The sequence below is a fragment of the Sorex araneus genome, chromosome 3 (assembly GCF_027595985.1).
Source record: "Sorex araneus isolate mSorAra2 chromosome 3, mSorAra2.pri, whole genome shotgun sequence".
Taxonomy (NCBI): Eukaryota; Metazoa; Chordata; class Mammalia; order Eulipotyphla; family Soricidae; genus Sorex; species Sorex araneus.
The window spans coordinates 6,792,949-6,814,335 of NC_073304.1; the positions used below are offsets into that span (position 1 = coordinate 6,792,949).

Genomic DNA, 21,387 nt, shown 5'->3' on the forward strand with positions numbered 1-21,387 from the left:
GAAGACGCAGTGGGATCACCCCGGTATAAAACGCCCCAAAGGCTCGAGAAGGGAGCGTCAGTGTCTCTGAGATGGAATAGCCGCGTGTCCGTCTCCTGAGCGGAAACCTGCGTAGCTTGTCGCGTTCCCTGTCTGTTACGCGGTGGGTTGGCATCTGTCCCCCCAGCCCTGAGGTCTGCGCTCACGCAGTCACGAGGGGTGACGTCACGGGTACTTCACACGGCAGCTGGAATGAGGACAGTTGTGCTGTCACGGGCCGCTCACAGCGCCTGAATGTCTTCACTGCTGTGTATCTGGTGTTTTCCCCCCGATGTTCATTTCTGCCCACCAGTAAAGTCTCAAGAAACGACGCTGAGGAAATGAGTGGTTTAACCATCGACAGTGATTCTGGTTGAGCCTCTTGGCCAGACCTAGAGGGCCAGGGCGGGAAGGAGCTCAGGCCGGCCAGATACTGAGTCTCACTCAGTGGTCGTTGTGGATTTAACTGCCTTGGCTTTTGGAGGCCCTTCCATTGTGCCACAGTCCTGTAAGGTTGGGATCACCACTGGGAGAGGCTGAGCTGCGGCAAGCCGTGGGCAGGGCCTGGAGTTAGCCCGAGAGCAGGCGGGTGGGCCGGCGTGGGTCGGGGGTGCCCAGCCTAGGAGGGCCTGTGGCCACCCCCAGGTTTCCTGACTTCCCTGTCTGTGCCCCACTGTTCCTCTTGTGGAAGAAAAGCTTAAAAGGCATCTTGGTGTCTTTCCTTTTTCTTTCCTTTTTTTCTGAATCAAGTCGCCCTGCTCTCCTGGTAACAAAGTCACCCCAAACTGTCCCCGTAGGTACCCCAACCTGGACTTCGGGTGGAAGAGGTCCATCGACAGCAAGTCTTTCATCTCGGCCACGAGCTCCTCTTCCGCCTCGGAGAGCGACCCTCACTGTAAGCACAGCACAACTGTAGCCCCTGACAGTGCTGCCCACCCAGGTGCTAACCCACCCTCCTCCCCCGGGAGCTGCAGGGCCGCGCCCCCCGCGGCCACCGTCAACGGCCTGGCCCACCACGGAGACCTAGCCAACGGCAGTTGCGACGCGGCCAACGGAGACTTTTGCCAAGGAGACGAGCTGAGTCACGGCAGGCCGGAAATACCTGAACAACCACCTACCTCATATTCCATTCAAAATTTCTACAACTCCGCGAACCAGCCCCAGCCCCAGCCCAGCGATGAATGTACTCTGCTGAGTCACAAATACCTTGACGGAAACGCTAACACATCTACCTCAGATGGACGTCCCGTGGCGGCTGCGCCGCGGCCTGGTACCCCGGAGGCGGCGGCAGCGGCGAGCGCACCCCGGGACCGGACGGAGCTCCAGCAGAGCCCCTGCCCCGGGCACTCCCCGAGGACTCTGGGCCCGAACCCCGGGCTCATCCTGCAGGCACTCACCCTGTCCAACGCCAGCGACGGCTTCAACCTGGAGCGGCTGGAGATGCTGGGGGACTCCTTCCTGAAGCACGCCATCACCACCTTCCTGTTCTGCACCTACCCCAACGCCCACGAGGGCCGCCTGTCCTACATGCGCAGCAAGAAGGTGAGGCGCGGGCCCGGGGGGGCAGGGCAGGGGGCTGCCGGGGCTCTCCTGGGCGCTGGCCAGGGAGCTGGGCCACGTGCCTTGAGCAGCTGGGTGGAAGTAAGACCTGGGTGGGCGTCTTACACCCACTGGGTCCCACGGGGGTGCGGAGACCGTGCTGTGGAACAGCCCGAGGCTCCCGGGCTGAGCTGCGTGGTGATTAGGGGGGAGTTTAGGGGGTGCTCTCTGAGCGGCCGCGGTGGGCACGGCTGGCCTTTCTCAGGGGTGGCTTCTCCGAAAGTGGAGAGTCCCCCCCCCACCTCTCCTGGCATGGGTACTGCCTGGTGCCCAGAGCACATTCTTTAACTTGGTGTGCAGCTAAGATTTGGGGTGTGTGTGTGTTTGGGGGGGCAGGATTTGGGGCCACACCTGGGACGCTCCGGGTGTGTGTGTGTGTTTGGGGGGGCAGGATTTGGGGCCACACCTGGGGTGCTCCGGGTGTGTGTGTGTGTGTGTGTGTGTGTTGGGGGGGCAGGATTTGGGGCCACACCCGGGGTGCTCCGGGCTTTCTCCTGGCTCTGTGCTCAGGGATCACCCCTGGAGGGGCTCAGGAGACCTTGGGCAGTGCTGGGGATGGACCCTGCGTCTGCTGGATGCAGGGCACAGGCCGTGACCCCCTTGGTGCAGTGCTGAGGGGGAGTGAAGGGGCGAGGTGCTCGCGTGCCGTTGAAGCTCCATGCGGAGGGGCCTGGAGAGGGTTTGCCGTGAGCGGGGTGGTCAGATGGAGGCGCAGCAGCAGTGGGCACAGCGCCAGCGTCCCCGAGGACGGAGTTTGTTGGGGTGCACCTGCGTTGGGGGTGACCTCTGGCCGGGCTCCAGCGTGTCCCCTATTTTGAAGGCGAGATAGGCCCAAGGGGGACTGGTCTGCGCCCAGGGCGGCTGTCGGACTCCGCCGATGCCCAGCCACTCGGGTCTCCTTCAGTAGGGACTGACAGTGGGGGGGCGCCGGGGGGGCGCCTTCTGGGCCTCCTGAGCACTCTCCCTCCTCCACCACTGTCCCCCCTGGGTGGGGTAAGCCCCACCGAGCCCTGGACATGAGCTGCCTCAACCCCCTTCGGCAGGTGGGAGCTTGCGTGCGGGCGCTGAGCTCCGTGCTTGCTCCTTGACCTTCTCTTAGCTTGTCATTCAGCACGTTCCCTTCCTGTGTCCCCACTCTGCCTGGGACTCCGAACCTCGTGCCGGGCCTCTGTCCCCGCTTTCACAGTTGTCCCCTGGGGTCCGCCAGGACATCCCCGAGGCCCTCAGTTGAGAAGCGCGGGGAGGGCTGGGGAGAGAGGAAAGGGGTGAAGCACGTGCCTCGCACGCGGCCAGTCCCAGTTCCCTCCCTGGCCCTCTGAGGGGCCCCCGGGCCCCGCCAGGAGCGGCCCCTGAACGCAGTGAGGCTCTGGCCCAGCGAGTTCCGGGCTCGGGAGTGACGCTACACACTGGCCCTTCCGCTCTCCGGGCTGCTGCAGACACAGGAGGTGTGTAGGTAATGGCAGGGCCCGGGGAAACGGGCCGGGGGAGGCGTGCAGAGACGCCTGAAGTGGGGGCGAGGAGCTCCAGGTCTCCTCGGGCCTGAGGAAGCGGCTCTCGGCCGCTAGGGCAGGGTTGCTGCATCGAGGAAGGCGTCGGTGGGGCAGTCTTCCCGGGAGAGCCCCCCAAAGCTGCGGAGCTTGAGCTGCCCCCAGGATGGGGCCCGAGTGGCGGCGCCCCCCTCACTGCAGCCCTGCACCTGCTCAGTCTCCGCCCCTCGGTCCCCAGGAAGGCGCCACCAGCACTGTCTCCCCTACGTGCACGCGCCTCTGCCCGCACCCTAGGCTCCTTCTCCAAGTACCCCCCTTGTGCTCGCTGGGTCCCCCCTCCGTGTCTCCTGAGCCCCCCTGAGTTCTTTTTTCCTGCTCCCTCCACCACCCATTTCCCTCCACCTGGGTCAGCCTCTCCTGTTGCCTTCTCAGCTCCCTGGAAAGGAAGCGAGCATTTCCGGATGCTCTTCAGTTGGGGGCCACATAGGAAAAGGGCTCGAGCTGAAGGACGAGCTGGGCAGCCTACACTCCCGGCCCCCTCCCTGCAGCTCAGGGAGGCGAGTTCCACAGCCAAGGAAGTGTGGGAGGAGAAGGGGGTTTCTGTGTAAAGAGTGAAGTGCCCTCAGTGGAATACTATGCAGCTGTTAGGAAAGATGAAGTCATGAAATTTGCTTGCAAGTGGATAGTCCTGGTGAGTATCGTGCTAAGTGGAAGGACTCAGGAAGAGAGGGACAGACATAGAAGGAAGGGCTGCACTCATTTGTGGGATATAAAGTAACATAATAGGAGACTGACACCCAAGGACAGTAGACACAGGGTCAGGAATACTGCTCCATCGTTGGAAACCTGCCTCATGAGCTGGGAGAGAAGGCAGCTGGGATAGAGAAGGGATCACTGAGTCAGTGATGGTTGGAGGGATGGTTCGGGATGGGAAATGGAAGTGGATAAAGGACCAAACGTGAGAGCCACTCAGTATCTGTATTGCAAACCACAATACCCAAAAGCAGAGAGAGAGTGTGGGGGAAATGTCTGCCATAGAGGCAGGGGGAGGGGTGGGTTGGGGGGATACTGGGGACATTGGAGGTGGGAAATGTGCCCTGGTGGAGGGATGGGTGTTCCATCATTGTATGACTGAAACTCCAACATGAAAGCTTCGTAACTAATTCACGGTGATTCTATACAAAGTTGTTTTTTAAAAAAGAAAGAGTGAATGCCCTGTATCCCAGGTGCACACTAGGAGCTCCGCAGTGCAGGGTGGGGGGAGGGGGGCAGCGGAGGGCAAAGCCGGAGGGGTGAGCAGGGCCTCCCTTTGTTCCCTGTGCTCTAGTTTGAAATGGTTCAGCAGGGCCCAGGGAGGCGCCCTCGAGGACCGGTGTGGTGTGCGCTTTGTGTGCGGGGTATCCGTCCCTGTCCCCCGTGGGGGCCCCACCAGTTGCCAGGAGCCGTGTTGGGTGTGTGTGGGGGGGAGATGGTCGCGCCCAGACACCCCGAGCTGTTGTCTGAGAGACTGGAACCCGGCTGGGCTCTGCTCACGGGAGCGAGTTCCCCTAGACTGGGAACTGCAGCATTGCGCACCTTTCCCGGGGACCCTTCTGTTCTCCGAGTCCCCTGTAATAGCGTCCGGTAACCTGGTGTCCTGCTTGGAAAAGCTGACAGTGTCCTAACTGTTTGCTTCTTTCTTTTTTTTTTTTTTTTTTGCTTTTTTTTGGGTCACACCTGGCGATGCACAGGGGTTACTCCTTGCTCATGCGCTCAGAAATTACTCCTGGCGGTGCTCAGGGGACCATATGGGATGCTGGGAATCGAACCCAGGTCGGCTGTGTGCAAGGCAAACGCCCTACCCGCTGTGCTGTCGCTCCAGCCCCTAACCATTTGCTTCTGACTTGAGCGGGAGTTTACATGTTTCTCTGTCGGTTCCATTCCAAGCTGCTGTTGTCTTCTTACCTGAAAGATGTCATTTGTTTGGGGGGGTGGGGGTTGGTTTTTCTTTTGTGACTCGGCCTCAAGACCAGGCAGCTCTTCCCGCTGGTGATGGTCCCAGTGGTCTGGGGAGCGCTCGGCTTCTGGCTCGCGTGAAACGTCGCCGGGAACCCTTTCGGATAAGCGCCTTGTGCCTCTGCTTGTGCCGAAGGTCAGCAACTGTAACCTGTACCGGCTGGGGAAGAAGAAGGGGCTGCCCAGCCGCATGGTGGTGTCCATATTCGACCCCCCCGTGAACTGGCTTCCTCCCGGCTACGTGGTCAATCAGGACAAAAGCCACTCGGATAAGTGGGGCAAGGACGACCTGGTAAGCTCCTGGCGGCGGCGGGACGGGGCCCCTGGGGTGGGGGGGAGGATCGTGCCGCCTCCTTTTCAGTGTGTCAGGGCTTTTCCCCACTGGGGCCACAACAGGAGAGTCGCCATTTGCCACCTTGCGTGACTTCTCTCCACGGACCGTCTTTCTGTGGAGTTCAGACGAAGGTGCTGGGTGCTGGGCTGTGGGCTTCTGTTATCTTCCTTTTCCAGAGGTGGGAGAGTAGGTCTGAGGGGGACTCGGAGGAGCAGAGGCCCCCCCCCGCCCCCCGGGTGCCTCCTTGGCTCCAGGCTGTGGAATGACTTCTCGGCCGAGCATTTGTGTCTGTTTGTGAAATAATCGCCATCAAAGCTGCGTTTGCAGTTTAGGGAGTTTTCAGGGTGGTTTTTCCTCAAGTGATCATGTTTTTTTTTTAATCTTCAGACGCAGTGCTTTGAAAATAGCGCTGTTTAACCTGTCCCCTGACTCAAAGTCAGCAACACGTGTTCTTCCAGCTCATTTGTCTCATCCCAAAGGCCACCAGAGGGCACCTTGGGGGCCTTGGAGCCCCGAGTTTGCCCTGCCCACCCCTCCTGTGCTGTGTGGGTGCGGGCTGCCCACTCACTGGCCTTGTGAGGCCCTTTCCCTTCTCAGTTCCTGCACCTTCGGCTTCCACGCCTCAGTGTGGGCTCACAACAAGAATTTCCCCTCACAGGTCCTATTTTCTAAACACTCATACTCCTCATAGAGCAATTTGAAGCATGTACTCAGAAAAATTACACTTGTGACTTAACTTAGAGGGAAAGGTGTGGACTCGGAGAACTTCAGCAAAGATACAGTGTTTCTTTGAAGAACGTTCCAGTAACGGGTGCCCTGCAGGGAGGAGGCAGCTGTCACTAATGACCCCACAATCCCCCACTCTAAAGGGCTCTTCAGTCAAGAGTGGACACATCGGTGACATTAACACGTCTTTTCATTTCCTTAAAAATATATATTTTTTCGATAGAGCGCAACGTTTTTATATTGAGGAGCCGGCCTTTAGGCTCTTGGCTAAAGATGTTTCTGTTTTCACTGAAGGGTTTTCATTTGCTGCAGCAGGGCCTAAAGGGTTGGAACCACGCCTGGCCCCTGCCCGGGTTTTAATGAAATATTTGCATTCAAATGGGAAGGAGCCTGGTAATAATTCACCTAGAAAGTTCACTAGGACTGCATCAGAGTGGCAAGCTGGTGCTTTTGTTTGTTTGTTTGTTTAAGAACTGGCAGGGCTTAAAAAATGTTCTAGGGAGGGGGACTGGAGTGATAGTTCAGCGGGTAAGGCTTACTCCCAGTTTAATCCCCAGCACCCCAGAAGGTGCCCCGAGCATCACCAGGAGTGGTCCCTGAGTTCAGAGTATGGTCCCAAACAAACAAACAAATCACCTGTGAGTCCAAATCACAATATCCTGCCAAGAAAGAAAGTGAAATGCGGCTGCGTGAAATCAGGCCCCGTAAGTCCAGGCCCCGTGCCTTGCTGGTAGTCGGGCTCTGCCCTTCGTGTTTTCTGCTCCATTTTAGCTTCTCGGAGCTTGGGCTCAAGAGACAAGTTTATTCTTTAAATTCTAGTTTGGCTCTTTTTTCCCCTTAAGGACCAGACTCCAGTGGGGGACATTGCCTGGCTTTCACCAGGAAATTATTCCTAGTCGCTGGCCCCCGTGGCTTCATTTGGTGGCCTTCCCTGCTCTTGAAAAAGTTTTACAATCTACATGTCATGACTCGCTGCTCTAATTTCTTTTAAAATAAATGCAGAATTTCTTTGGAGTTTGACTTAAAAGGAAATCTCAAGTTTGAGAACCTTTTCGCCAGGGACAGGTTTCCACAGGCTTCTACCCAAACTTTCAAGCCAGCAAACTTCCAGCAAACTTCTGGAAGGGTTGGGCCTTCTCTTAGCATTGCAAAAGTCACGGCATTACCCAATCGGAGCCATTATTAAGGTTGTCATTCACAAATAAGCTTTGGCCAAAGAAATTGGAATTAGCAAAGATCTCGTGACAGAAATTGCTGTGTTTCATGTTAGTCTAAATTTTCTTCTATTTTTGTCAGTTATGCTCTTAATCTGTTATTCTGATTACGGTAACTTAGTAAAGGGGGGGGGAAGCACAGTTTCTAAGTTGATAGCTTAGTCTTGCTGATCACTTTTAGTTTCCAGGCACACAGCAATTTGGGTTTACGAAGCAGCGAGTGGACTTTGGTTTCAAGTGGATCAGGGCAAAATCTTCGTCATAAAACCCTATTGTGCATGTTTAAAGTTACAGATCTAAGAAATAATTATATCTGCTTGCATATCACATTCTTACTTAATTGCAAAGGTAATGCTTTTTTTTTTTCTACATCTGGAATTAAATTTTGTCAATTGGAAAAACCTTTTCAAAACATTTAAAAACTTTGTCAGCAAAACCGGAGCCCCCTGTGATTGGCCGGCGATTCTTTGATTGCGCGCCCTTCCAGAGCCGGCGTGCCCGGTGGAAGCTTTGCTTTGTGGACATTAATTTTAACTTTATATCCCTGCACAGAAACCCTTCATGTAAAGCTTCATACTGGATAAAGGTCATTTTTATAACTTAGAAAATGAACATTCAAAGAACATGCTTTACTTTGTTTATATGATTAAATAACTTATTTTATGTTAATTGAAAACAAATGGCTATGATTTTAAAGTTGCCTTTTAGTATTTGTGGTTGTCATTTGAAATTATCCATAACCCCGGCTTTTATTGAGTTTCAAACCCTTTTAAAAACAGCAGCTCATGTCTCCCCTTCCTCCCCGGCCCCCCGCGCCCCTCCGCTGCAGACAAAAGACTGCATGTTGGCCAACGGCAGGCTGGAGGACGCCTTCGGGGAGGACGAGGAGGAGGACGACGAGGAGGAGGAGGAGCTCACGTGGAGGGCGCCCAAGGAGGACCCCGATTACGAGGACGACATTCTGGAGTACGACCAGGAGCACATCAAGTTCATCGACAACATGCTGATGGGGTCGGGCGCCTTCGTCAAGAAGATCTCGCTCTCGGCCTTCGCCGCCCCCGACGCCGCGGGCGAGTGGAAGGTGCCCCCGAAGCCGCCGCTGGGGGCCGCGCCCTTCCCGTCTGACTTCGAGGACTTCGACTACAGCTCGTGGGACGCCATGTGCTACCTGGACCCCAGCAAGGCCGGCGAGGAGGACGACTTCGTGGTGGGCTTCTGGAACCCGTCGGAGGAGAGCTGCGGCGCCGAGGCGGGCAAGCAGTGCATCTCGTACGACCTGCACACGGAGCAGTGCATCGCCGACAAGAGCATCGCCGACTGCGTGGAGGCCCTGCTGGGCTGCTACCTGACCAGCTGCGGCGAGCGCGCCGCGCAGCTCTTCCTCTGCTCGCTGGGGCTGGAGGTGCTGCCCGCCCTGCCCCGGGCCCCCGCGGCCGGCGGCGGCGGTGGTGGTGGCGGCGCCCCCCGCCCGGCGCTCTGGAAGGACCTGGAGTACGGCTGCCTGCAGATCCCCCCGCGGTGCATGTTCGACCACCCCGACGCCGACAGGACGCTCCTGCAGCTCATCTCGGGCTTCGGCAACTTCGAGAGGAAGATCAACTACCGGTTCAAGAACAAGGCGTACCTGCTGCAGGCCTTCACCCACGCCTCCTACCACTACAACACCATCACGGGTAGGCCGCCGCCGGCCGCGGGGCTCCTGTCTCTGCGCCCCCGTTTCCCAGCCCTCTGCCGCCCTGCCCCCACTTCTGTTTTCTTCACGCAAAAGTGGGCCCCGGGAGTGGGGGGGGGGAGAGGGGTTCGATGGAGGGGGCTGTTTCCCTGGCAGGTTCAGCCTTTGGTGGGTGGCCGCTGGGCTTTCCCTCCTGGGGAAAGGGAGGGTGGGGTCAGCCAGAACCCCCCACCCCCCAGCTGGGCTCCTCCTGTGTCAGCGTCAGGCCCGCCCTGAGCACCAGTGCGCGAGCGGGTGTGAGCAAGGCACTGCGGGCAGCACCTCAAAACATTGAAGCCCGCGTTGCAGAGGCTGCGGGGCTGCACCCTCTTTGGGGGGCATCTGTGGGGGTGAGGCCTGCTTCCCGGCACTCGCCGACGGTCCCTTGCCCACGGCTTGCCTCTCTCTGTCTGGGGCTCGGCCCCGCCTCGCTGGTCCCGTGGAGAAGAGGGGTGCTCTTGTGCTGGCTTGCAGCCAGGGGAGGGGGCTGGGGGGGTCTTGCCCCGATGCCCCGGAAGCCATGAGCCCTGGAGCCATGTCTCCAGAACGAGCCGGTTCACACAAAACATAAATTAATGCTCGGTTCATCGCCACGTGTCGGTTCCCGGGCTTGGGTGCGGGTGATGCTCCCGGCCGCTGGCCTTAGAGGAACGTTGTGACGTTTTGTCGGGGTGCCAGATGGAGTCGAGACTGAAGTCACGCCCAGGCTGCCCCAGTGCCCTGTGCAAGGCTGGGCCGTGTTGCTCCGGTCTGAGTGATGCCCCTCTCCCCCACCCCCCCCCAGATTGCTACCAGCGCCTCGAGTTCCTGGGAGATGCGATTCTGGACTACCTCATAACCAAGCACCTTTACGAGGACCCCCGGCAGCACTCCCCGGGGGTGCTCACGGACCTCCGCTCGGCGCTCGTCAACAACACCATCTTCGCGTCGCTGGCCGTCAAGTACGACTACCACAAGTACTTCAAAGCCGTGTCCCCGGAGCTCTTCCACGTCATCGATGACTTCGTGCAGTTCCAGCTGGAGAAGAACGAGATGCAGGGCATGGACTCGGAGGTGGGTGTGGGGGGCGGGGCCGGGGGCGGGGCCGGGGCGGGGCCGGTGGGGAGGACGTGGGCGCCTGCTCTTCCCTGTCCCCCGTGCTCACCCTCTGTGCCAGCTTGGGCCTGGCCCTGCCGCAAAGTCCTCCTTGTCTAGCGCGGAGCCGGGTCGTCCCCGTCTCCCGGGTGGGCGAGCTCGGCCACTCTGCTTCCCAGGAGCCGGGGCCGTGCCAGGCCCCCCGGCATTCGGGAGCACTGGGCCCTGAGAGGCAGCTCCAGGGCAGCCCGGCCAGAGGCCCCTGGGCGGCGTCTGAGCCGGGGCGAGTGTGGTGTGGCAGGGCTGTGGCCCCGGGCCCTCCCTCGCACCCCTGCCCGGCTTTCCGCGGCCAGCCTCTCCTTCTCGGGCGCCTCCCCTCCTGGCCGCACCCTCAGCCTCGCCTCCGCTCCGGGGGAGGAGGGCTGGGAGCGGCGATGTGAGGGACGGCGCGGGGCAGAGCCTGGCCCTGCGTGCCCGTGCCCGTGCCCGCCCCGAGCCGCGGGGAGCCCTCCGCGTGGGCACCCTCGCCCCCAGCCGCCTCCTGCGGGGGTTTCCGCCCGGAGCTGGAGGAATTAGCGACAATTAGATTTGCGTTTTCGTTTGATGGCAGTGGGACATGCGGGTTCTGTTAGCTCGTGCTCCTTCTTTCCCTTCCCTTTGTTAAGCGGAGGCATTGAAGTCGCACAAGCTGCTTGGCAGTGCTTTGCTCTGCCTTTTCCAGCGCCACCGTTTGATCTTCACGAGGCTCCCCACCTCTCCGGGCCTCTGTTTCCTCCTCCACGAAAAAGGGAGAATTGGATCTGATCAGTTTTAGCGTTCCTTTGACCCCCCAGGCCCCTGGCTGAGTGGGGCGTGGCTTTCTCAGTATCTGTCAGTGACAGAATTCCCTGTGACCCAACTGTCACGGTCACTGTCATCTTGTTGCTCTTCGATTTGCTCGAGCGGGCACCAGTAACGTCTCCATTGTGAGACTTGTTACTGTTTTGGGCATATCCAGTACGCCACGGGTAGCTTGCCAGGCTCTGCCGTGTGGGTGCAATACTCTCAGTAGCTTGCCGGGCTCTCCGAGAGGGGCGGAGGAATCGAACACGGGTCAGCTGCATGAAAGGTGACCACCCTACCGCTGTGCTATTGCTCCAGCCCTATGACACAACCAGCTGTAGAAATTACTGTCCCACTTGTTTTATTTTCCTTTCACAAGTAACGTGTTGAATTTTTTTTTAAAATGCAAGAACACCAAGGGGGAAATTTTTTATTTTTTAAATTTTATTGAATCACTGTGAGATAGTTACAAGCTTTCATGTTTGGGTTACAATCTCACAGTGATCAAACACCCATCCCTCCACCAGTGCACATTCCCCACCACCAATATCCCGGGTATACGTCCCCTTTCCCACCCTCCCCCTGCCTCTAAGGCAGACAATATTCCCCATACTCTCTCTCTACTTTTGGGCGTTATGGCTTGCAACACAGACACTGAGAGGTCATCATGTTTGGTCCATTATCTACTTTCGACATGCATCTCTCATCCCGACTGATTCCTCCAGCCATCATTTTCTTAGTGATCCCTTCTCTATTCCATCTGCCTTCTCCCCTCCGCTCATGAAGCAGTCTTCTAGCTACGGGGTAATCCCCCTGGCCCTTGTATCTACTGTCCTTGGGTGTCAGCCTCTGTCCCTCTCTTTCTGACTCATTTCACTTAGCATGATACTCTCCATGTTTATCCATTTATAAGCAAATTTCATGACTTCATTTCTCCTAATAGCTGCATAGTATTCCATTGTGTAGATGTATCAAAGTTTCTTTAACCGGTCATCTGTTTTAGGGCACTCGGGTTATTTCCAGATTTTGGCTATTGTGAACAGTGCTGCAGTGAACATATAGGTACAGATATCATTTCTACTGTGCTCTTTTGCATCCTCGGGATATATTCCCAGAAGTGGTATTGCGGGGTCATATGGAAGCTCAGTTTCTAGTTTTTGGAGGACTGTCCATATTGTTTTCCAGAAAGGCTGGACTACCAAGGAAAATTAACAGTCATGCACAACCGCTCCCTCAGACATCCCCAGTGGACGTTTGGGGGATCTCACTTCTGCTGTGTGTCCAGCAGACATGGTGCGAGGGCCTTCCCGCATGGTGGGGCCCATGCCTGGGTGGACTTGGGGGTCTGTAGGGTCACTGTACAGCGCGTGTGGACAGGCCTTGTGGCTGGGCGAGAGCTTTCTCTTCGCTGCAGTAGCCTGTGATAGGAGCACTCACGTATCCTGGTCCACCTCAGATGAGTTCCTAGGCATGGAATCGCTTTCTTGGGGGACGAGGCGGGCAGGTGGGTTGTTGGGCGTTGGTGGGTTTGGGCCACACCTGGTGGTACTTAGGACTTTGGCCCTGTGCTCAGGGGTCCCTCCTGGCAGTGCTTGGGGGGGCCTTATGGGAGGCTGGGAATTGAACCCGGATCCCCACGTGCCAGGCAAGTGTCCTGCCCACTCTGTGCTCTTTCCGGCCCGGGTGCTAGGCTTCCTAAGGTACTTGGGTCAACAGTATTCTGTCTGGACGCTGCGTTAGTCAAGTGCTCTCTGGCTCTCCGGCAGGGGGCAGGGGGAAGGGTTTGTTACACGAGGGAGCCTGGAGGCAAACCCCTGCCATAGAGACTCTCTCTGCCCCCGGCAGCGTCCCCAGGGCCAGCAGCCCAGCTCAGGTGCCAGCACCTGCTCGATTTCCTGATCATGAGCGACTTAAAAAAATAGGGTGTTTCTTACCTTTACCACTTCTGACTTTGTGTTTAAGTCATTTTGTGAACTTCACTTTCCCTTTGGCTGGGCAGAGAGCACTAAGCAGCGGGCCGGGCAGGGGGAGCCTTCCCTTTCCCTGCACGAGGTGCCCGCTTGTGCAGACCCTCGGGGCAGGTGGCCGGCGCTGCCCCTCTCAGCGCAGAAGACGAGGGACGGCCACTCCCTCCCGCGGAGGCGAGGCTGCTTCTCAGCACGGCCCTGTGGCTCACAGGTCGCCTCTCTCTCTCTCTCTCTCTCTCTCTCTCTCTCTCTCTCTCTCTCTCTCTCTCTCACAGCTCAGGAGATCCGAGGAGGACGAAGAGAAAGAAGAGGACATCGAAGTCCCCAAGGCTATGGGGGACATTTTCGAGTCTCTGGCCGGTGCCATCTACATGGACAGCGGGATGTCGCTGGAGACCGTGTGGCAGGTGTACTACCCCATGATGCGGCCGCTCATAGGTACTGCCCCCCCCCCCCCGGAAGCGGTGAGTTGGAGCTCAGGGCCGCCCACCTCACGGACGGGACTCACACCCGCTTTTCGTTCTGCTTACAGAGAAGTTTTCTGCGAATGTGCCGCGTTCCCCTGTGCGGGAGCTGCTCGAAATGGAGCCGGAGACCGCCAAGTTCAGGTGAGCCCAGAATGGGCCCGGGGCAGCACGGGGGTGGGGGGGCGCTTGCCTCACATGCGGCTGACCCGGGTTCGAGCCCCAGCCTCGCATATGAGGCCCGCCGGGAGGGACCCCTGAGCACAGCCGGGTGTGGTCCCCCAAACCGGACCAAACCAGTGGGAAGAGTTTCCAGGGACGCCAGGCCCAGCGGGTACTCCCGGCCCGGGCTGAGATGGGTCGGATCCGCTCCTGAAGGGCACTGTGGGGTGAGCACCCACCACCCGCCCAGCCCCAGCCCGCGCTGACCGGGACGCACAGCCATGAGACCTGGAGCGGGAGGCCCCCGTCTGACCCTGCCCGGGGCTCTCTTCCAGCCCGGCCGAGAGGACGTACGACGGCAAGGTGCGCGTGACGGTGGAGGTGGTGGGCAAGGGCAAGTTCAAGGGCGTGGGCCGCAGCTACCGCATCGCCAAGTCGGCCGCCGCCAGGAGAGCCCTGCGCAACCTCAAGGCGAATCAACCTCAGGTTCCCAACAGCTGAAGCCTGTCCGGAAGGAGAAGTTGTTTTTTTGTTTTGTTTTGTTTTTTTTTTCCTTTTTAAAGCAGAATTAAGGGAAGAAAATATTTAAATTCCTGCAAAGTATGATTTGAAGTTGAGAATGAGCCGAATGAATTGGAGGCAGAATTTCAAGTTTGTTTCATAATGAGATAGATCATGGAATAAAACATCTAACATATGTATAAAAACATTGGAACTAACTGGAGTTTTAGTTTTTTTGCGCAGACACAATCTTCTTTCCTCACTTCTGCTTTGTTTGAGTCCCAGGAGTGTCTTGCTGCCTTCTAGCCTGTGTCCCGGAGAGTTCCGTCGTCAGCTTCGGGTTTGTCTGTTGTTTTTGTTTTTGTTTTGTTTTGTTTTGTTTTTGTTTTTGTTTCGTTTCGTTTCTGTCAGCTCTGCAGAGGGTTCGGAGAACCAGTGAGTCCCAGGTTTCCTTGGCCGCTCCCCACGCCAGCAGCTGGCGAGACCCCCCTGGCTCCCCACGTTGAGAAGCCGACGGGAGGATTTGGTTTGCAGAGGGGAGTTTCTGCCAGCGGCATCTTTCTGCCCAGGCCAGCGGGGCGGTGCCCTGTGGCGGGGGCGGTGCCTAATGAACGCCACTGGCTTGCGTGGGAATCAGATTCTCGTTTTCATGAGTCTCGCATCAAAGAAGATTCTTGCCTTAAAAGAAAAAAAAAAAGAAAAGTCAAACCCTCTTAAATATTCTTTCAGTTCCCGATCTTCGGGAACAAGCGTCTTTCAAGTCCTTTTCCCCCTCGAGCTTCCCCCTGTGAGGCCGTGTCAGAGACCAGCAGTGTGCCAGTGTGGCTGCACGTAACTGCGCACCGGGGGATGCTGGAGCTTGTGTATCCCGAAGATAGATACCTCTGAAGCCAGGATTGTCATCTGGGGATTTAGAGAGAAAAAAAAATACATATTTTTTAAAACCAACAACATAAGGGAGCGGATCTTGGGCCGAACGCCCAGTTTCACTGAAGATCTCCAGTTAGCGAGTCCCCGGGGCTGGGCAGAGAGGGGGCACATTGGCGGTGGGTCGTTTGCCCTGAACCGTGTCACCTTCTCACGCACACCTGACTGCCGTGTCCCCTCCTCATCCACGGCCCGGGACCCTGCCGAGGAGCCCCCCCGCCGGCTCTCAGCTTGCTGTGCTGTTGGTCTTCGCTTCCATGAACCAACCAGCCATCCCCGGGCCGCGGGGGGAGGGAAACGAGACCCGGGCGGGCCCCCCACCCCCCGGCCAGCTTGTCTAGGCCTGCCCGCCCCGTCACTCGAATACCTCAGTTCTTTCCCTTTGCATGCGGGCTGTTTTCCCTCCTGTGTGGTGCTATGTTTCTGTGTCATGCTTGACGTTTTCGTTTTGTTTGCACTGTAACTCTGGTACCTCTGCGTTTGCCCCCTTCGGACCCGCGGGTCGGTCCTGCAGACCTGCCGGGCTCGACTGTGTCCGTCCCGATGCCATGTGGCGGCCGCCGCCCGAGGCTTCCCGCAGCCCCACGGCCCGGGCCGCGCCTTCGCCTTCCTTCTCTCCACCCCCTGCACACGTGTGTGCGCCCAGACACCCGGCAGTCCGGCCCCCGGGGAGCCCTGGGTGAGAGAGAGAGTCCAGCTGCCCGACTGTTCCTCGTCTCGGATCTGGAATTGGGATCTAAACCATTAAATGAGTTTTTGAGCAAAGTAATGCGGGTGGTCTCATTTTTAAAAGATTTCATTCTGGAATCGGAGCCTGGATTTTTAGTTATTAAAAAGAAAAGAAAAATAGTCCAAAAAACACTTCAACTTGAGATCTCCTGGCAGGTTAGAGCTCTTCTGTCTACCCAGCAGGGAGGAAGCTGCCGTCGCCTTTCCTGGTGAGGGGAGTGGGGGTCCCACTCGGTCACGGGTCTGGTGACAGTTTCTAAGCTACCTGACAGTCGCTCAGGGCTGCCTGATCTTCGTGGCACCAAGCCCAGCGCTTTCCCGGGGCTGGATTGTCGCACAGCCGCGGTGCCCCTCGGGGGAAGAGCCTTGGGGCGTCTGGAACCTTCACACTGTGACTTCTGGTTGATGTGAACAGCCTGATGTGCCACGTTCCGGCTCGTCGTGGCTGGCCCCTGGCCACTGCTGTGTTGGCCGCGGGTTTCCACACGTTTTCTTGGTTCACATCTGAGGAAAAGTAGCCCAGGTTACTTGGCAGCTCTCGGACCCATCGTTAGCCAAGTCGGAGGCGAAAGCGCCGCGCCAGCCCTCGAGACCCCGGCTTGGGCGTTTGTGCTGCCCTGTGAGGGCTGCCCGGTTAGCGGCATCTGCACAGAGCGGCCCCTTTCTGCGCCCCCTCCTCAGCCTGCCGCCCCCTCCCACTGGCCCTGCGGCGGGTCCTGTGCATGGTGAGTCCACCGACCCCATCATCCCCCCCAACCTCTTTCTCTTTCTGTCTCTCTCCTCCGTCTCTCTTTCTCTCTCTTTCTCTTTCTGCCTCTCTCTCTCTGTTTCTCTCTCCCCCTCTTTGTCTCTCTCTCTCTCCTTCTCTGTCTCTGTCTTTCTCTCTCTCTCTTTCTCCCCCATCTCTGTGTCTCTCTCACTTTCTTCCTTTCTCCCCCTCTCTCTCCCTCCATCTCTCCCTTTCTCCCTCCCTCTCCTCTCTCCCCTTTCTCTTTCTCCCCCCCTCTCTTCTCTCTCCTTCTCTCTCTCCCTCTCCCCCTACTCTCTCCTGATGGGCAGTGCCTAGCTTAGCGCTCGCTGGTGGTTCTCTCCAAGTGGAGGAGCATGTTCACTCTGGGCCCTCAGTCAGGCCCCCCAGCCCAGAGCACCGGAGATGCGGGCACCCTCGGCCCTGCTGGTCTGTGCCTCCGCCTGCAACTCGCTCAGACTCCGGGGTCCAGCCAGGCGCAGCTGATGACAGTGCGATGTGCTGCTGTGTTAGGGGGTCCCTCTGTCCCCCGCAACTGGGCCCCGACCGAGCCCAGCCTCTTTATGCCAACAGCCTCTGAGGTACGCGGGAGCCGAGACTGGCGCGTTCCTTGCCCGCACGGTCACTGTGATCGCACTCGGGCCTAGTTTTTCCCAGCTGCTGGTTACTGTTCAGGAGTTGAAGGGCTTCCAAATAAAATTTCTTTATTTCGTATTGCACATGGAGAGTTGTTAAGATGATTGAGACCAAGATTGTTTAGGCAGTTGGGTGTGACAGGAGTGCTCTCCGGGACTCTGCTAGACTCCTGTCACTTCCACGAGCTGTGAGCACAATCTGTGAATATATTTTAACCCTGTTCCATTTTTGCTTGGAGACACCCACCACAATTTAAATTTTATAGATGCACTCAGGACTCCCCTCAGCAGTGGGTTACATAGCCCCCAAAGATGAGTGAAATCAAGCCAAACTAACCCGGGTACGTTGGTGCTGACCCCTTGCTGTCACACTGCAGCCGGGCGTGAGGAAGCTGATGTCACGAGTGACCGTGCGGCTGGCACCTGCTGGCTCACTACTCCCTTCTGTTGTTGGTTTTTTGGTTTTTTTTTTTTTGTGTGTGTGTTTTTCCCCCTGGTCCTTTTTGGGGGATGATTGTAGCCAAGTTAGTCTCCAATAAAGTCACATCTGTCCAGTCGGCGTCTGTTCATCTTTTCCTTTTGTTTTAGTCGCACGGAAACAGCCCTCATGGAAACAAGCTTGAGTTGTTCTCGTCCCAGGGGCCCGGGCAATGGCACAGTGGGTATCGCGCTTGCCTAGCACACGGCTCACCTGGGTTCAGTCCCCAGCATCCCGTGGGGTCCCCTGAGCACTGCCAGGAGTAATCTCTGAGTACTGCCGGATGTGGCCCCCAAACTAACTAACAAAATAAGATTTTATTCCAGGGTCACTTGAGAGGATAAATACGGTAAAGGTTTGCTTGCCACGCCTTGCCCCGTCTCCTCGCTGTTCCCCGGCCACAGTGGTCTTTTCCTTGTGGGCATGTCCATGAGACCCCTTGCGCTCTGAGTCCTGGGGCTGTGGATGGGCGTGTCTCAGGGCGGGACTGTTGGCGATGCTGGTGACACTCCTGAAGGGAGCTCGGCCACTGTGGACACACAGGTATTTCCGACATGTTCCTGGGGCCAATAAGAACCCATCCACTCTGTGGCTTCAAGCTTGGTCCACTGGCACCTCCTGCTCTCACAGGTGCATCACCACTGGGGGACAGGTTGTGAGTGTCCTGAGGGAGGAAAAGGGCTGCAGCCACCCTGGGACAGTTTGAACGAGTCCCCTCCCTGACACTTGCCTCCCTGACACTTCCTCGGAGCTGCAGTCCTCACCTTTAAGGTTTTATGTGTCCAATGATGTCACCAAGTTAAGAGTCCCTGGAGCTCAGTGAGGGTCTCTGTAGTCCGTGAGGGTCCCCAGAGCTAATGGAGGGTCCCTGGAGCCTCTGAGGGTCCCCAGAGCTGAGTGAGTGTCCCCAGAGCTGAAAGAGGGTCCCCGGAGCCTATGAGGGTTGCCACATGAGGCATGAGGCGTGTTGAGGGTCGGGCACACATGTCCCAGCTGTCTGCACGGCCCTGAGGGGGCATTCGTGGGGTCTGTTCTCTCACTTGTGAGGGAGGAGGCCTTTCCTCGTCTCAGTCACTTGTGAAGGACACTTCGGGGCATCGCATCCCTTCCCTTGACTGTGCCGCCATCACTGCCACCCGTCTCCGGAACATTCTCCACCCCAAACTACTGTCTGCACAGCAGCCCCCCTTCCGCTCCTTCCCCCAGCCCCCACTTCTGCTCTGAGTCCGATTCCTCGAGGACCATGTCCAGGTGGAACCAGACACTGTCCCTTGGCATCTGTCTGGCTCTTTCCACACCCCACCATGAAGAGGGACGCCTCGGGGGGCTGCTGGGGGGCGTCCTCCCGCTGGGGGCTGAGGGACATGTGTACATGGGCTGCTGCTGCTGGCAAGTGTCTGAGCCCCGGCGGGTGCCCGGGGGCACTCATCCTCCGTGGGGGCTCTGAGCCGCCTGGAACCGGGGGCCAGACTGAGTGTGCAGGGTGGGGGGGGTCTCTGGCTTGCAGGCTCCTCCCTCACTTAGGGCTGGCAGCGCCCCCCGGAGCCGTCCGTGCCCTCGTGCCCTGACCCCGCCCGTTTGTAAATGGGATCTTTTGCCACCGAGTCTGAGGAGCAGGTCGTGCCCTGCAGAGTCTGTTTTCTCCCGTTCTGAGGCGTCTTCCCATCAGTGCCCCCAGGACTGGCAGGCAGAGCCCGAGACAGGAGAGACCCGGAGTCTGGGGGGGGGGTGCCCCACCCCAGGAGCGGCCGGCCCAGGCTCCCAGGTGTGACGGGCCACAGTTGCTCCTCCCGGACCTGTTGCTGCTTTTGGTCTGTCCCACGAGTCCCGGATTTTCTTTTCAAAAGGAAAGAGATTTGTGGTCCCCGAGACACTGAGCTGATAACCCCAAGTCTCGTCAGCCTGAGAACTGGAGTCACTGGGCCCAGCCAGCGTGGCTCAGAGAAGGTTCTGGGCCCTCCTGACCTGCCTCACATCCACCCTGCGGGAGGGACAGGAAAGAGCCCCAGCCCGGGCACGGCTGACACGGAGCCCATCCCGGTGGCAGCTGCCATGGGGTGTCCTGTGAGGGAAGTCAGGGCTCCGCTCCAGAGTGGGCACCCTAAGCACACAAATGTGCACATGCTTGTGCACGCATGCTCACATATACACACACCATATGCACATGATCACATACACACATACACACCACACTCTTGCTCACACATTCATGTATGCTTATACTGCACACAGGTACTCATGCATGAATGCTTACACATGCTCACATACGTGCATGCATGTACCAACTATGCAGAAACGCACACATGCATGTACCTATACACATGCTCACACACATACCCATGCTCATGAGCACTACACATATGTTCATGTACACACATGTACCTACCCACATATCATACATTCTTGCATACATCATACATTCACACACATGCACATCATCTTCAAGCACACGTGTGTTCTCACACCTTTTTCACACTGCTGCATGCAGCGAGGCCAGTGCATGGCTGCTTCCGGCTTCCTTGCGGTGCAGGAAGTGCTGGGGGCTGCCAGAGTGTGAAGTTTTCTCGCCAGCCCTCGGGAAATGGTCTTTTACGAGCTGCTGACCCCCACCCAGGATTTGCCGGGTCTGCAGGATGAAAGCAGGCGCACCCGCCCTTTCAGGGCCGGACTCTGCCTTAGAGATGGAGGAGCACTGGTGGGGGGGGGGCGGGACCCTCCCCTGGGAGAAACAGACCCTTGGGTGATGGGGTGAGTGAGGCCGGGAGCTCCGCGCTGCTGGGGGCTTCACACGCCCACCACAGAGGCCTGCGGCCGCCCGACACCCAGCGCTTGGTCCGCAGTGCCGTCCCCTTCCACGGCCCAGAATCGCGCCACTGTCCCCCGGCAATCCTGGCGTGTCTGACCACTGACCCATGAGTCGGCAGCCACAGAAAATGTGGCTCTCACATGGATGTGGCTCACATGTGGATGTGTGCCTCCCTGGCTGGCCCGGGGCTCCGCCGCGAGCAGGTCCTTCCCTGCTTCTGGGCGCTCCCGCCCTGGCGGGGACTCGTGTTCAGGGAAGACAGGCCTGGACCCCTGGACAGTGGCGGGTCATTCTGAACCAGGCCATGTTGCAACGGGTCACTGCCCACCACCTCGCCCCCGTGCCCCGTTCTCTGTCCTGCCTGCGACCTCCCCGTGGCCGCCCCCATCGCCGTGTTGCTGCTACTCATCCTGCAGGAGAGGCAGGCAGCATGGCGGGACCCCCTGGACCAGCGCCTGGGCTCACCCGGCATCGTGTCCCGCGGCACACCACGGGGATTGGCCCACGCGTGGATGTGGCTCACGTGAGGATGTGGCTCATACATGGATGTGGCTCACGTGAGGATGTGGCTCACATGTGGATGTGACTCATACATGGATGTGGCTCGTGTGTGGATGTGGCTCACATGTGGATGTGGCTCATACAAGGATATGGCTTCACGTGAGGATGTGGCTCACGTGAGGATGTGGCTCATATGTGAATGTGGCTCACGTGTGGATGTGGCTCATACGTGGAAGTGGCTCACATGAGGATGTGCTCATACATGGATGTGGCTCACATGTGAATGTGACTCATACATGGATGTGGCTCGTGTGTGGATGTGGCTCACGTATGGTTGTGGCTCACACATGGATATGGCTTCACGTGAGGATGTGGCTCACATGTGGATGTGGTGCACACAGAGAACGTGGCTCTCACATGGATGTGGCTCACATGAGGATTGGCTCACGTGAGGATGTGACTCGCACATAGATATGGCTCACCTGTGGA

General features: G+C 58.0%; 1 protein-coding gene across 5 annotated transcripts in view; it reads left to right on the forward strand.

Annotated features, from left to right (window-relative positions):
* DICER1 (dicer 1, ribonuclease III) overlaps positions 1-15,766 on the forward strand; it is a 73,339-nt gene extending 57,573 nt beyond the window's left edge. For 4 of the 5 annotated variants that reach the window (XM_055130179.1, XM_055130180.1, XM_055130181.1 and 1 more), the window contains 7 exons: positions 816-1,560; positions 5,236-5,391; positions 8,203-9,046; positions 9,869-10,137; positions 13,223-13,385; positions 13,480-13,555; positions 13,909-15,766. In XM_055130179.1, coding sequence (XP_054986154.1) covers positions 816-1,560; positions 5,236-5,391; positions 8,203-9,046; positions 9,869-10,137; positions 13,223-13,385; positions 13,480-13,555; positions 13,909-14,074 — 2,419 coding nt within the window. In that variant the 3' untranslated portion in view covers positions 14,075-15,766. Of the gene's footprint in view, positions 1-815; positions 1,561-5,235; positions 5,392-8,202; positions 9,047-9,868; positions 10,138-13,222; positions 13,386-13,479; positions 13,556-13,908 lie in introns of those variants that run through there. The other variant, XM_055130184.1, reaches the window with a different exon arrangement.
* The last annotated feature ends 5,621 nt before the right edge of the window (positions 15,767-21,387 follow it).